This window comes from Hyperolius riggenbachi, chromosome 8, assembly GCF_040937935.1.
Source record: "Hyperolius riggenbachi isolate aHypRig1 chromosome 8, aHypRig1.pri, whole genome shotgun sequence".
Taxonomy (NCBI): domain Eukaryota; kingdom Metazoa; phylum Chordata; class Amphibia; order Anura; family Hyperoliidae; genus Hyperolius; species Hyperolius riggenbachi.
The window spans coordinates 280,634,788-280,651,786 of NC_090653.1; the positions used below are offsets into that span (position 1 = coordinate 280,634,788).

Consider the following 16,999-nt stretch of genomic DNA (forward strand, 5'->3'; position numbering starts at 1 on the left):
CGACATTTTGGTACTTTTTCCATTGAAAAGTGCTGAAAATATATTCTAAATCGAAGATAAAAAAAATTATCTCCTTGGGGAAAACTCAGGAGAAAAAGTTAATTGCATTCAGCCCTAGATCTCCTGACATAATTCTATTCAGAGTAATTAGCAGTAGCATGAATAGACAGTTGCTGCAAACCAGCCAGTGAATGTTGTGGAACCGTAAGTATACAGGGCTATGAGTGAGGGTAGCCATAGACCTGACAGATTCGACAAAGAGACAAATTTATCTCCAATCAAATATGATTAGAGATAAATTTGTCTCTTGTCAAAGCTGCCCATATACTGCAGACCGATTCCCGTCCGATTTCAGCATGAAATCTTCAGGGAATCGTCAGAGCCCATTGTGTCCGCCCCGCCGCTGCGTCCCAATGTATAAATGTCCCCCCCCTCCCTGTGTGTGCATTTATACATTACCTGTCCAGTGTTAGCCTCCACGCAGTGTCCATCCATCTAGCCGGGTTCTAACAGCCGCATACACGCGTACACACTAGCGACACATAGCGGCTGGCGTCTAACGCTATGCGCCGCTATCGTGTATGAGGAACCTGGCGAGATGGACGGACACCGCGTGGAGGCTGACATTGGACAGGTAATGTATAAATGCATGCAAGGTGGGGGGGGGCACATTTATACATTGTGGCGGCGGGGGTTTTGTTGCTTGCTCCGAAATTGGCCGCTGAACCGCTGCACACCCAACCAACCAACTTCAGCCCGACATATTGCAGCATGGGCGAGCGACAATGCAACCAAATCGCCTGATGTATGGTTACTTTAATGCGGTGAGATACACAGGTGTCCCGGGGAGAGGGGAGTCCTGTACTGCCATCTCACTGACTAATCGCAGCTTGTCACACAGTGGAGGCCTCCCTGATGACATGCTGTAACACTGATAACCTGCTGATAACAGGGGCAGAGAAGTTACACTGCAAGTCTGTGGACAGATAGCAGCAGGCAGACACGCAACAAGGGAAGAGAAGGGGTGCCGCCAGACTAAGAAAGAAGGGCTACACGCATTCCAGAGGTAAATACAGATTTGTGTTTGCAACCTTTGTGTATATGGACAAGCTGCACAAAGTAACTATTTTGTTACTGCAAAGAGAACCCGGTTATTATAGCACAGAAGACTATGCTCCGGTGTAAGATGTATTGCCTGTATCTGGTGGAGGGGCACTACAGTATGTAATCTCTTGGGGGCTGGCAGTGTGATTTGTACAAGGTCAATGACCTTCAGGGATGAGCAATAATACGCTCCCAAAAAGCGAGAGCGTCCTACAGAGTGTGGGAGGCGAGAGCGGGAAATGCGGGGTTAACTCACCTGCCACCGACCTGCATTCTGGTGAGTTCCATCGGCGTACACTTCCGCATTCAGAGCCGGAAGTTCGGGTTCATTTCCTGCTCCAGCTCTCCAGCTTGTCTAGTACCCATCCCTTGCTCCCCAGCCAGCCTATTACCCATCTCCAGCTCCCCAGCTTGCCTAGTACCCATCCCAAGCTCCCCAGCCAGTCTATTACCCATCTCCAGCTCCCCAGCTGGCCTAGTACCCATCCCAAACTCCCCAGCCAGCCTAGTACCCATCCCAAGCTCCCCAGCTTGCCTAGTACCCATCCCTAGCTCCCCAGCCAGCCTATTACCCATCTCCAGCTCCCCAGCTTACCTAGTACCCATTCCTAGCTCCCCAGCCAGCCTATTACCCATCTCCAGCTCCCCAGCCAGCCCGGTACCCATCCCTAGCTCCCCAGCCAGCTTAGTACCCATCCCTAGCTCCCCAGCCAGCCTAGTACCCATCCCAAGCTCCCCAGCCAGCCTAGTACCCATCCCAAGCTCCCCAGCCAGCCTGGTACCCATCCCAAGCTCCCCACCTTGCCTAGTACCCATCCCAAGCTCCCCAGCCAGCCAGGTACCCATCCCAAGCTCCCCAGCCATCCTAGTACCCATCCCAAGTTCCCCAGCCAGTTTAGTACCCATCCCAAGCTCCCCAGCTTGCCTAGTACCCATCCCTAGCTCCCCAGCCAGCCTAGTACCCATCCCAAGCTCCCCAGCCATCCTAGTACCCATCCCAAGCTCCCCAGCCAGTTTAGTACCCATCCCAAGCTCCCCAGCTTGCCTAGTACCCATCCCTAGCTCCCCAGCCAGCTTAGTACCCATCCCAAGCTCCCCAGCTTGCCTAGTACCCATCAAAAGCTCCTTAGCCAGCCTATTACCCATCTCCGGCTCCCCAGCTTGCCTAGTACCCATCCCTAGCTCCCCAGCCAGCCTATTACCCATCCCCAGCTCCCCAGCTTGCCTAGTACCCATCCCTAGCTCCCCAGCCAGCCTATTACCCATCTCCAGCTCCCCAGCTTACCTAGTACCCATTCCTAGCTCCCCAGCCAGCCTATTACCCATCTCCAGATCCCCAGCCAGCCCGGTACCCATCCATAGCTCCCCAGCCAGCTTAGTACCCATCCCTAGCTCCCCAGCCAGCCTAGTACCCATCCCAAGCTCCCCAGCCAGCCTAGTACCCATTCCTAGCTCTCCAGCCAGCCTAGTATCCATCCCAAGCTCCCCAGCCAGCCTAGTACCCATCCCAAGCTCCCCAGCCAGCCTAGTTCCCATCCCAAGCTCCCCAGCCAGCCTAGTACCCATCCCCCGCTCCCCAGCTTGCCTAGTACCCATCCCCAGCTCCCCAGCTTGCCTAGTATCCATCCCTAGCTCCCCAGCCAGCCTAGTACCCATCCCTAGCTCCCCAGCCAGCCTGGTACCCATCCCTAGCTCCCCAGCTTGCCTAGTACCCATCCCAAGCTCCCCAGCCAGCCTAGTACCCATCCCAAGCTCCCCAGCTTGCCTAGTACCCATCCCCAGCTCCCCAGCTTGCCTAGTATCCATCCCTAGCTCCCCAGCCAGCCTAGTACCCATCCCAAGCTCCCCAGCCAAACACACAATTGGAGAAACTCACTCCCAAACAGTTCTCTGCTGCTTTATAAAGCCTGCAGGCTGCTTATAAGCCAATGAGAAATGCACACATATAATACACCTAGCTTGCAGTGATTAATCAAGCAGAAGCTGAGCAAGTCAGCCAGTCAGTTGGAGAGGGCTTCAGTTGCATATAGACAATGGCTATATGACCAGCAGGGGGCACCAGCGTGCAGGATATTCCCTCTCATCTGCCCCCCTCCTAACTAAACTGCATGGGATACTACAATAAAATTAAAAACAATGGTGCATGAGCCAGCCTGGGGCCCCAGGAACTCTCACTGCCCGGGGCCCCAGAACCAGCATCTAACACCATATGTGAGCGCAGCCAAAACCTTGGAGCTGCCACCTCCAAGGCCTGTCTCCTACTGCTCTAAAACTTACCAAACACACAATTGGAGAAACTCACTCCCAAACAGTTCTCTGCTGCTTTATAAAGCCTGCAGGCTACTTATAAGCCAATGAGAAATGCACACATATAATACACCTAGCTTGCAGTGATTAATCAAGCAGAAGCTGAGCAAGTCAGCCAGTCAGTTGGAGAGGGCTTCAGTTGCATATAGACAATGGCTATATGACCAGCAGGGGGCACCAGCGTGCAGGATATTCCCTCTCATCTGCCCCCCTCCTAACTAAACTGCATGGGATACTACAATAAAATTAAAAACAATGGTGCATGAGCCAGCCTGGGGCCCCAGGAACTCTCACTGCCCGGGGCCCCAGAACCAGCATCTAACACCATATGTGAGCGCAGCCAAAACCTTGGAGCTGCCACCTCCAAGGCCTGTCTCCTACTGCTCTAAAACTTACCAAACACACAATTGGAGAAACTCACTCCCAAACAGTTCTCTGCTGCTTTATAAAGCCTGCAGGCTACTTATAAGCCAATGAGAAATGCACACATATAATACACCTAGCTTGCAGTGATTAATCAAGCAGAAGCTGAGCAAGTCAGCCAGTCAGTTGGAGAGGGCTTCAGTTGCATATAGACAATGGCTATATGACCAGCAGGGGGCACCAGCGTGCAGGATATTCCCTCTCATCTGCCCCCCTCCTAACTAAACTTCATGGGATACTACAATAAAATTAAAAACAATGGTGCATGAGCCAGCCTGGGGCCCCAGGAACTCTCACTGCCCGGGGCCCCCCAGCCAGCCTATTACCCATCCCAAGCTCCCCAGCCAGCCTATTACCCATCTCCAGCTCCCCAGCTTGCCTAGTACCCATCCCCAGCTCCCCAGCCAGCCTATTACCCATCTCCAGTTTATTGGTTGGCTTAGTGGCCTTTGACAGACTTAAGGTGGCCATACATCTAGCAATTTGGCTGTACGATCGACCATTCGATTCGATCATTTTATAGAATTGAGAGGGAATCGAGTGTTCCAGAATTCCCAATCGATGAAAAGTGGCTGATTTCATTTCGAATCAACCAGCTTGGTCGATCGAGCAGGATGCAAGATATTGGTCGATTGCATAGGAATCGGCTACTGACACATGTCATTTGATCGACTCTGAATCGAGTTTTGCATTCAGAGCATGGAGACAACATTGATCAGATCGACTAGTGAAGGTGAATCGCATGGGATATCGTTTGTAGTGTGTGGGCCACTAGTCGATTGACTTTCGATCAACCATACTGAAGTTGATTCTTTAAAAAAGTTGAACACTTTGTCGATCGAATCAGAATCGCTAGATGTATGGCTACCTTTAATTGTATTTAAACAATAATAAGGTGTACTGTATTACCCAAGCCTCATTTTCAGCTGCACAGAAGACAACTGCCCGGGCATTTTTCCTTAGATGCTGTGCAAAGCATGATGGGATTTCTGATGTTGTTGTTCTCGTTCTGCTGCTGTTCGTTTTGGCGCAAATTTTTTTTTTAATTTTGAATTTGAGATTTACTAGATTTTTTTCTTCCAAAGTAAGGGCACACTCTGAAAACGCAAATATGCAATTATTTTTTTTCTCCTGAGTTTTGAAATTTTCAAACTTGTCAATAAAATTTTTTTACACCACCAGCAAAGCAAACAAATATGCCTAATAATTTTGATAGTATTTTGTCACCGACATTTTGGTACTTTTTCCATTGAAAAGTGCTGAAAATGTATTCTAAATCGAACATAAAAAAAAAAAATTATCTCCTTGGAGAAAACTCAGGAGAAAAAGTTAATTGCATACAGCCCTAGATCTCCTGACATAATTCTATTAAGAGTAATATGATTAGAGATAAATTTGTCTCTTGTCAAAGCTGCCCATATACTGCAGACCGATTCCCGTCCGATTTCAGCATGAAATCTTCAGGGAATCGTCAGAGCCCATTGTGTCCGCCCCGCCGCTGCGTCCCAATGTATAAATGTCCCCCCCTCCCTGTGTGTGCATTTATACATTACCTGTCCAGTTAGCCTCCACGCAGTGTCCATCCATCTAGCCGGGTTCTAACAGCCACATACACGCGTACACACTAGTGACACATAGCGGCTGGCGTCTAATGCTATGCGCCGCTATCATGTATGAGGAACCTGGTGAGGTGGACGGACACCGCGTGGAGGCTGACATCGGACAGGTAATGTATAAATGCATGCAAGGTGGAGGAGGGGGGGGGGGCACACATTTATACATTATACAATTTGAGACTTGAAGCCTAGCGCGCGCAGCTGGGAGGGGTGATCAGGACACAGGACAGTTGGAGCTGTGTCTCATGCTCCCTGTCACCTCCTTTTAACCAAAAACATGGCTGCCCACATCAAAAAGATGGCTGCCCCCATGAAATCACAAACATTTGCTTGTTCTTTTAAAACACGGTGGGTAAGAGATTATATTACTTATCTATTTTAATAATAACTAATATTCTATTTTAAAACATAACTAATGTAACTTAATGACAGTGTGTTTGTTTAGGCTGAAGTTCCCCTTTAACTACAACATCAGAAGGGTCTTACCAGAATGTTTGCTAATTTATAACACATAGATAAGGCTCTTTGTTTACTTAAACATCACATACCACAGACTCAGATCGATGAGGAGAGATCATAAAACCAGAGTTCAAAAGTTAACTTAGAGGCAGATCACATACAATACTTGTTATAGCCTAAAAAGAAATGTGCTATTTAAATTCCATCAGCATTGTACAAGCATTACAAACCTCTATCAACAGTTTTGAACCAATGTATATATTTTTGTCTCTCTGTCTTTATGTGACTTGAAGCCACCCATTAATACAGCATCGAGAAGATCGCTTAAACTGTGTCCCCGTAAGCAGAAATGTGTGGGCACTGGGAGATCAGTATAATTATTATTATTTTTTTAGCTGTTAATAGTGAATCTGTACTGGTTCATACGCTCACATAGGGTTTGTTTTGTTTCTACCACAGCAACTCCGTGGCGCATCAGAGAGGCTTATTATATTTCTAAAGGAGCCTATCCCTATTAGGCATGCATAAGAGACTATGCATAGAATTGTAGAGCACAGCCCTAGCAGACCACCAATGGAACTCTCAACCAATAGGCTCAAAGTCCATGCAAACAGCTTCTTCACTTCCAGAATAGGTAAACTGAAAAAAACATAAAACAAACAAACGAATGAAAAACCAATACAAATTATTGCACTTACTACTAAGAGGAGAGTGGAGTACAGGGTAGGTGACCAGAGTGGAAAGAACGTGGCCAGTGGAGCCACGAGATCTGAAATCACAGACCAGCAACAACCTGTCCTGCTAAACGCATCTACACAACCTCCTGCAGGAGTACACTCGTCACAACACATTTCGGGGTCCTCTCTCTTTGTCAGGTGACTCCTCTACACCTGTACCTGCAGCTTCTGGTAGCAGACTGGAGGTGAGAGGGTTACTTTTTTTTTACTACCATCCAGTTGTAAAATATCTTGTATGTCAACATGTGTATGAAATTCTTCAGAGATTGGCCAGAAGTAGTTCATTCAGTACATCGGCTTCATTGTTATTGATGTAGACACTCCCTCAAGATATAGTCTCTTGGTTTCTGTTCCTCATTTCCACAGCCAAGAAATCACCAAAGAAAGTAAATTGGTTGTTGTTTTCTCTCTGGGAAATATGGCCACGCGTGGAAAGCTGACCATTGTGGAGGGAATGGCAATATCCGAAGTGATAGCTGCAAACTGGGATGAGATCTACAACTTCCAGGCAAGACCCGGAGATGTTTTAATAGATACTTACCCGAAATCTGGTGAGTTTAATTTTATTATCTACTGAAATTGTTTTGATACGTGAAGAGCTCTCTAGTCGGTGAGCAGGGTGGGGTGACATTTTTTTTCCACCAGATTATGGACAAACATGGGCTGGCTGGACTAACATGGTTTATGACACTCAGTTAGCACACCTGTAGTGCTAGTGTTCATGGATAAATCCATATTTCCTTGAGGGACAACATAAAATGACTAAAAGCCCAGATAATATGAACCTGCATAAAAATTACAAATCGATAGTCTAGTTTTGCCATGCCCAAGACCTGAAGTTCCACAGGAAGACTAAAAGAAGATTTCTAAACTACGATGAGTCCCAAACTACTGGTATTTGATGTCACCACAAGCATGTCTTTGTCTGTCCATATTCGTGCAGTGCTTGCATGTTTGTAGTGAAAGGACAGAAGCATGGAGAAGGCTACCACCATCTGCATCTTTGAGTAGCATACAGTTTAAAGGACCCTTATCGCAAATATCATCAAATTGTAAAATTTAACCCCTTAAAGGGAACCTTAACCGTGGATACAAAAAAAGTTTCACTTACCTGGGGCTTTCCCAAGCCTCCTGCAGCCGTCCTGTGCCCGCGCAGCTCCTCCAGTGTCCTCCGGTCCCTTACCGCGGCTTAGTTTCGTTTTCAGCCGACTGCCAGTCGTCCTCCGGCAACGCGTCCTATTCTTCCGCATTCCCCGACGTAAAGTGCCGTAAAGCGCGTCATTCGGACGCGCTTTACGGTGGGGAATGCATTCCATGGACGTGCTTTACGGCACTTTACGTCGGGGAATGTGGAAGAATAGGACGCATTGCCGGAGGACGACTGGCAGTCGGCTGAAAACGAAACTAAGCCGCGGTGGGGGACCGGAGGACACTGGAGGAGCTGCGCGAGCACAGGACGGCTGCAGGAGGCTTGGGAAAGCCCCAGTTAAGTGAAACTTTTTTTTTTAATCCATGGTTAAGGTTCCCTTTAAGCCCGAAGGGTGTTTTTTTTTTTTGCATCTGAGCAACTTTCACCTCCCATTCATTTGCCAATAACTTTATCACTACTCATCGCAATGAATTGATCTATATATCTTGTTTTCTTTCGCCACCAATTAGGCTTTCTTTGGGTGGTACATTTTGCTGAGAATTAATTTATTCTAAATCCATTTTAACAGGAATATTAAGAAAGGAATGGAAAAAAAAGCATTATTTCACTATTTAAAATTATATTAATATACTTAGTTGACATGCATATTTAAAAAGTTCAGACCCTTAGGTAACTATTTATGTTTTTTTTTTTAATTATTATTATTGTAATTTTTTATTTATTTTTTTAATTAAAAATGTTATTTGGGTATTTTTTGATGTGGGAGGGAAACAGCTAATTTTAAAGAGAAACTCCAACCAAGAATTGAACTTTATCCCAATCAGTAGCTGATACCCCATTTTACATGAAAAATACAATGATTTTCACAAACAGACCATCAGGGGGCGCTGTGTGACTGATTTTGTGCTGAAACCCCTCCCACAAGAACCTCTGAATACCGCGGTACTGCTGGCAAACTGCCACAATGTAACAATGTTCACAGACAGGAAATAGCTGTTATTAGCTGTCTGTAACAGACAGAACAGCTAGAAACAGCTACATAACCTGCCCACAGTAACAATGTCACCATGTAATACATATCAGAATGTGAATCTGGGAGAGGAAAGATTTTACAATGAGCAAACACTGACTAAATCATTTATACATAATTATTGTAAAAATGAAGCACTTTTTTTATTACATTATTTTCACTGGAGTTCCTCTTTAAATGTTAAAAATGTATTAATTTAATAGAAAGTGGTTGTGGGTGTAGTTTTACTATTTGGCCACAAGATGGCCACAGTCAAAAAGTCCTGGGAGCGATCGATCTCGCTCCCAGGAAGAAGAATGAAGACGGGGAACTTTTTGAGCTCAGAAAAACCGCAGCGTCTGAAGAGACGTTGTCAGCTTTTCTGCAGGGAGATTCGACCAATGAAAGGGATCTATAATCCCTTTCATTGATCGCTGGGCTAAAGGAAGGCATTGTGAGCGCGCACGAGGGCCCCGGGGGAGCGCGTGCGGCCCGCAGGAATGCGTGCAGCCTAACTGGATGAGATTGTTCGTCCAGTTGGGCTTAAGTGGTTAAAATTAGAGTTGGGCCGAACCTCCGATTTTAGGTTCGCGAACCGGGTTCGCGAACTTTCGCGGAAGGTTCGGTTCGCGTTAAAGTTCGCGAACCGCAATAGACTTCAATGGGGATGCGAACTTTGAAAAAAAAAAAATAATTACGCTGGCCACAAAAGTGATGGAAAAGATGTTTCAAGGGGTCTAACACCTGGAGGGGGGCATGGCGGAGTGGGATAGATGCCAAAAGTCCCCGGGAAAAATCTGGATTTGACGCAAAGCAGCGTTTTAAGGGCAGAAATCACATTGAATGCTAAATGACAGGCCTAAAGTGCTTTAAAACATCTTGCATGTGTATACATCAATCAGGTAGTGTAATGAAGGTACTGCTTCACACTGACACACCAAACTGTTCACTGAACAGAACAGGTATGCAGTGGCGGGTTCACTGAACAGGTATGCAGTGGCAGGATCAATGAACAGGTATGCAGTGGCAGGATCACTGAACAGGTACGCAGTGGCAGGATCACTGAACAGGTATGCAGTGGCAGGATCAATGAACAGGTATGCACTGGCAGGATCACTGAACAGGTATGCAGTGGCAGGATCAATGAACAGGTATGCAGTGGCAGGATCAATGAACAGGTATGCACTGGCAGGATCACTGAACAGGTATGCAGTGGCAGGATCAATAAACAGGTATGCAGTGGCAGGATCAATGAACAGGTATGCACTGGCAGGATCACTGAACAGGTATGCAGTGGCAGGATCAATGAACAGGTATGCAGTGGCAGGATCAATGAACAGGTATGCAGTGGCAGGATCAATGAACAGGTATGCACTGGCAGGATCACTGAACAGGTATGCAGTGGCAGGATCAATGAACAGGTATGCACTGGCAGGATCACTGAACAGGTATGCAGTGGCAGGATCAATGAACAGGTATGCACTGGCAGGATCACTGAACAGGTATGCAGTGGCAGGATCAATGAACAGGTATGCACTGGCAGGATCACTGAACAGGTATGCAGTGGCAGGATCAATGAACAGGTATGCAGTGGCAGGATCACTGAACAGGTATGCAGTGGCAGGATCACAGTACAGGTATGCAGTGGGCTGAGGGCTCACTGAACAGAACAGGTATGCAGCCAGGAAGAAGTTAAGCCTAACTAATCTTTCCCTATGAGAGACTGCAGCAGCTCGCCCTACTCTCACTAATGCAGGCACACGAGTGGCCATAACGGCCGCCGCTGCCTGCCTTATATAAGGGGGGGTGGGGCTCCAGGGGCTAGTGTAGCCTAATTGGCTACACTGGGCCTGCTGACTGTGATGTAGAGGGTCAAAGTTGACCCTCAGGTGCATTATGGGGCGAACCGATTTTTTGCGAACTTTTGCCGCAAAACGTTCGCGTGCGACACCCGCACGCGAACCACCTAAGTTCGCGCGAACCACGTTCGCCGGCGAACCGTTCGGCCCAACTCTAGTTAAAATACATATAAACACATACAAATAAGAAGTAATTCTTATTTGGACTATTGGACTTCTAATCTTCTTGACCTATTGGACTTCTTGTCAGAATTTTGTATATTGGTTCTATGATCTGTTTTAAGTTAAAACTTAGAAGGATCACTTATGTTTGACAGTCTTATTGGAAGGTTGTAAATTACCCTCATGTGTTCTGGATATTTTATAATCCTTACAAGAGACGGTTGTATGGCGTAACCTTTATTGTTGTGTACTGCTGTGATTCTTCTAATAAAACATTTGTTACAAAAAAAAAAGTATGTTTCTCCCGGAGTAAAATGAGCCATAAATGACTTTTCTCCTATGTCGCTTCCACTTATAGTAGGTAGTAGAAACTGGAAAGAACTGACAGGTTTTGGACTAACCCATCTCCTCATGGGGGTTTCTCAGGGTTTTCTTTATTTTCCAAAGCACTTGGTGAATGGCAGTTGGACAGTCCAACTGCCAAAGAAGTGTACAGTGAGCAGGGAGGCTGGCCAGCATCCTTGTATAACTCCTTTTCAGGGAGTGTCTTTATAAAAAAATAAAGGCAATGCTGAGACTCCCCCATGAGGAGATACACTAGTAGTCTAAAACCTGTTGGTTCTGTCAGATTTCTACTGCCTACTGTAAGTCACAGCAACATAGGAGAAAAGTCATTTATGGCTCATTTTACTCTGAAAGAAACACAATTCTTATTTTATGTGTTACTTGTATTTTAAGGCTACTTTCCCACCAGGACGTTGCATTTTAGGGGACGTTATGGTCGCATAACGTGCCCCTAACGCAGGGCCGGTTCAAGTAACAATTGGGCCCTAGGGCAAAATTAGCCTGCCCCCCCCCCCCCCCCAACATACACCTCCGACCAAAAAGCATCATTAGATGCCCTTTGTTGCAGCCAAATTTCCCTCCTGGGCCCCTGAGCTGGCTGCTGACCCTCCCCCAAGCACCTCCCAACTTAACAGACTCTGCAGAGTCCCTGGGGAGCAACAGTTAAGATGTGGGAGGGACACCTTGGGGGCCCCTAGAGACTCTGGGGCCCTGGGGCAATTGCCCATTTTTTCCTATGGTAGCTCCGGCCCTGCCCTAACGCAACGCCTGGTGGTGTTGGATGTGGACGTTAGACTGAGCCACGTTGTGCAGCTCACTCTGGCGTCCGTGATGCCGTGATGCGTACTCTTGGACGCATGCGGCATCACGTGGTCCCGCCCGGCCAATCGCCGCACAGAGCGGCCGCTCCAGGAAGTAAACACTGCACGTCACACCGTGCAGTGAATATTAATTAGTTTGCATATGTGTATCAGCGCCAAGGAAACAAAGTGGCTGCCGCTGAGAGAAGAACGATGTCCAGAGTTCACAAACAGATAAATTATATATGATCAGCGCAGAGTCCAAAAACAAAAGACGAGTCTTCAACAAAGGATAAAAGCAGGCAAATCTCCACCACAATAAATATTGGGTTCACGGCACAGCTCTGCAATCATGGATACCCAAAAAAGGAAAGAGGCTTACCAGCATAGCCGGCCTTTGATATGAGCGACCGGAGCGGTCGCTCAGGGCGCCAGCTTCCAAGGGGGCGCCTATAGCTGGTTGACTATACTGAGGGCACCTACACCTGATTTCCTATACTGAGGGCACCTATAGCTGGTTGCCTATACTGAGGGCACCTATAGCTGGTTGCCTATACTGAGGGCACCTACACCTGATTTCCTATACTGAGGGCACCTATAGCTGGCTGCCTATACTGAGGGCTCCAACACCTGACTTCATATACTGGGGACACCTATAGCTGGCTACCTATACTGAGGGCTCCAACACCTGACTTCCTATACGCGGGACGGGATCAGTGAATAATGGCGCACAGCGCCTATGCATAAAAATGGCGCCGCATTAAAAAGATACGCTTATCGCTATTTATCGTTAGTACTGCATAATAATGGCGCACAGGGAAAAAAGAAGAAAAACGGCACACACTAACATTATTTATCAATAGTGGCACACACTAACGTTATTTATCAATAGTGGCACACACTAACGTTATTTATCAATAGCGCCCTGCATAAGCCAAACTGCAGATGTTATTTAACTGCAAAACGGGGAATGGATTTAATGTAACACTGTCAAGGTTAAGGTTAGGCAACACTGGGGGGGTCTTAAGGTTAGGCACCACCAGGGGGGTCTTAGGGGTAGGCACCACTAGGGGGTCTTAGGGTTAGGCACCACCAGGGGGGTCTTAGGGTTAGGCACCACCAGGGGGGTCTTAGGGTTAGGCACCACCAGGGGGGTCTTAGGGTTAGGCACCACTAGGGGGGTCTTAGGGTTAGGCACCACCAGGGGGGTCTTAGGGTTAGGCACCACCAGGGGGGTCTTAGGGTTAGGCACCATCAGGGGGGTCTTAGGGTTAGGCACCACCAGGGGGGTCTTAGGGTTAGGCACCACCAGCGGGGTCTTAGGGTTAGGCACCACCAGGGGGTGGTTAGGGTTAGGCACCACCAGGGGGTGGTTAGGGTTAGGCACCACCAGGGGGTGGTTAGGGTTAGGCACCACCAGGGGGGTTTAGGGGTTAGGTACAGAGAGAGCTGGTTCTGTGTGTTAACGGTAAATAACAATAAGGCTTTAACGTTAAATAATAATAAGGCTTTAACGTTAAATAGCGATAAGCGGCAAACGGATTAGCGGCAACACCGTGCGCCATTATTCGCAGGCGCCATTTTCAGATGGATGCACTGGGGACACCTATAGCTGCCTACCTATACTGAGGGAGGGCACCTACTCCTGGCTACCTATACTGGAGGCACCTACGCTTGGCTACCTATGGGGAGGATGGAGACTTTCAACTGACTTCCTATACTGGGGGCACCTATGCTTGGCAATGCTGTGCTATCATTCTAAATGGGGGAGGAGGCAGCTAACTGTCCCACTGATTGTTTTTATTCATATTCCTGAAAGGTTCTAGCCTTCATTTTTAAGTGTATTCATGATAATGCACTCTTTCCATCCATTTGTGGTTATTAATAGTATTTTTCTATTATACATACGTGACGTGTCCCAGAGATCTGAGCATTTGGCATGATGTGTCATGACATCAAAAAGGTTGGGAACCACTGTTGTAGGAGATATATCAAGAGAAAGGGGAATTGCATATGGGCCTGTGTGTGTGTATACGTGCGTGCGTGTATATGCACATGGGAAAAGGATGAAGGGGGGGGGGCACAAAAATCAGGTTGCGCTCAGGGCGCTGTGAAACCTAAGGCCGGCCCTGCTTACCAGCTGGTGACAACCCACATTATAAGGTTGTATCAACGCTTTGGTAGGACATCAGGAAGCAACAGTCTGTCCAGGATCCAGGGAAGGAGACAGGCGGCACCTTCATACTGTCCTTTACTGCTGACCCATACACGCGTGCAACTTTTTTTTTGGGGTTCCCATTGCATGGGCCCCGTATGTAAGTTTTGTCTTTATGCTATTTTTAAGCTGTTTTTACTATGAAAACTCTATATTAAACGGTTTACACTTAGAGTTGCGTTTGTTTGTTTTTTATGATGTTTACTGATATCCATTCGTAAGATGAATCATTGCTGAATTGGTGGATCCTGGACAGACTGTTGCTTCCTGATGTCCTACCAAAGCGTTGATACAACCTTATAATGTGGGTTGTCACCAGCTGGTAAGCCTCTTTCCTTTTTTGGGTATCCATGATTGCAGAGCTGTGCCGTGAACCCAATATTTATTGTGGTGGAGATTTGCCTGCTTTTATCCTTTGTTGATGACTCGTCTTTTGTTTTTGGACTCTGCGCTGAGCATATATAATTTTTAGTGAATATTAATTAGCCATGTGGCTGGCCGAGGAGGAGGAGGGGAGACCTCCTCCTCCAACACTACTGAGCATGTGCAAACAGTTTACACACCAACCAGGCCCGGCCCTAGAGTTTTTGCCGCCTGAGGCAATTTTCAAAGAAATCGCCGCCGCCCCCCCCCCCCCCCCCCCCAAGCCGTTGTTGTGGGGGGCCGCCCGAGCTGGAGGGGATAGCGGGCAGGAAGGGGGTATTGGGCCTAGCGGCGGGGAGGGGGGGTCGGACCCCCCCCCTCCCTCGCCTGGGTCCCCCGTCCTCCGCTCCCCTCCAGCTTTAAAAAGGTCCGTGCTGTGGCTGCAGCTATTTGTAAGAGGCAACGGGCGGGGATTACTCACCTCTTCCTCGTTCCAGGCCAGCGTGCGCTCCACTGACGTCACTTCCTGCTACGCCGTCAGTGGAGCGCACGCTAGGCCCAATACCCCCTTCCTGCCCGCTATCCCCTCCAGCTCGGGCGGCCCCCCACACACATGGACGGGCGGGTGCCGCCCCCCCAGAAGTGCCGCCTGAGGCAAAAGTTTCACCCCGCCTCATGGGCGGGCCGGCCCTGACACCAACCCATCTCTAAACAAACTTACTACACCTTAGTGGGCTTCCATTGCTTGTCCCCTTTTGGGATCATTATCCAGTATAAGGTGTTAGTATGATGGTAACACTGCTTCTGGGTATCAGGGGGCATCTTTTGCCGGAACTGCTGGGAATGGACCCAGTGATATCCATCACCAAACTCCAGAAGGGTTCCATAATTATAGGCAACAAATGCAACGAAGGTCTCCAATCATTCCCTGTCTTGTCAGCCCACTGGGAGAAGATACAGGACTAATGGTACTTGGGAATGTTTGCACCCGGGTTAGTCCAGAAACCGCCGAATGAGAATTGCCAGGTACAATGTGCAGCAATTGCCTCGCTGCTGTCAGTGGGTGGATCTTCTATATAGAGCAATCCATTGTCTCAATAAAACTTTTATTTGGTTGCCTCTACAAGAACGCTGGAGGCTAGGTTACTCAGTTTCTCCAGATTTGAGTCATTCTGCAGTACTTGTTCCAAGAGGGAACTAAAAGTCTCAGCCAAATGCCCTACGATAAACCAGTTCAACAGCTGAGGCTCGTCCAGCGAGTCACAGCTATTCCTCAACTCTTCAACCAGAGAATGCACCACAGAGGCCATTGCTGCTCCACCATGAGTGACAATCAGGGGCGTTGCTAGCACCAAAGATCAGTGGCACGTGCCCCGGATCTATTCTGGGGTGCCCTGGATGTCCCCAGGCAGAGTCAGCTGTGGTGCCTCAATGGCGGGCACGCTGGGAGCTGTGGTGCATCAATCGGGGTTATGATGGGTGCTGTGGTGCCTCTATGTGGTCATGCTGGGTGCTGTGATGCCTTGGGGGCATGCAGGGAGCTATGGTTCTTCTATGGGAGCATGCTGAGAGTTGTGGTGCCTCAATGGGAGGCCTGTGGGAGTATGGGAGGGGGTCAACTAGAAGGTCAGGGAAAGCTATGAGAGGGAACTGCCAGATAACCTAGCAACAGGCCAGCCCGCCCAGCAGAAAGCCAGACCAGCCAGCACAGAAGCCAGGTAACTCTGCCTAGTTATGTTTAAGGGACAGGGGGAGAGGGGGAGAGGGGGCTTAATCCAACATTTTGCTGGGCAGGCCTACTTAGGCTGCTGTTAAGTTCATGTACATTTGGCTCCACCCATGACCACACCCACATTCTGGTAACTCCTTGTGACTCTCACAGCCTGGAGGGGGAGGGGCATCTTGCAATGGTCAAAAAGCAAGTGTGGACCTCATACTCTTCACTCTTATAACAAGTGTGGCCACAAAAACACCCGATCTGATGGATGGGACCCTTTATCAGAGGGAGTTGAGTGCTAATTGGGGCCCCCCACAGCTCTGGGGCCCCCTTCAGTCCCAGGGGCTGCTCCCGGTAGTTACGCCTCGGCATATACTAGAGATGGCGCGGTTCACACTTGCACAGATGAAGAACTGAATCGCAGAACAGATCAGTTTATAAAAGACGTCAGTTTTCCGTCTGTGACTCTCCGTTCCCTTCGGGCGTGGTCAATGTGATGGATGCGCAGATTCAGAAATATTACTGCAGACCCAAACTTTGGTGGAACAGGGCAATGTGAAAAGAACCAGTTGATTAACATATGATCCATTCACCCCCATTAGGGTCCGCTAAACAGGGCCGTTTTTTGGGCAGTGCGGGCAGTGTGACCGCCCTGGACGCAGACCGGCAAGTAGAAGAAGGGGGGCGCAGGCAGAAGGACATAACCGCTAAGGAGCTGGTGATGCGTGGTACA

At 48.2% G+C, this 16,999-nt stretch overlaps 1 protein-coding gene across 2 annotated transcripts in view; it reads left to right on the forward strand.

Moving 5' to 3' along the window:
- The first annotated feature begins 950 nt into the window (after positions 1-950).
- The window catches only part of LOC137527928 (sulfotransferase 1 family member D1-like), an 83,601-nt gene continuing 67,552 nt past the window's right edge, over positions 951-16,999 (forward strand). Inside the window, exons 1-2 of one of the 2 annotated variants that reach the window (XM_068249000.1) lie at positions 951-1,066; positions 7,013-7,197. In XM_068249000.1, the coding sequence (XP_068105101.1) occupies positions 7,065-7,197 (133 nt within the window). In that variant the 5' untranslated portion in view covers positions 951-1,066; positions 7,013-7,064. Of the gene's footprint in view, positions 1,067-1,362; positions 1,382-7,012; positions 7,198-16,999 lie in introns of those variants that run through there. The other variant, XM_068249001.1, reaches the window with a different exon arrangement.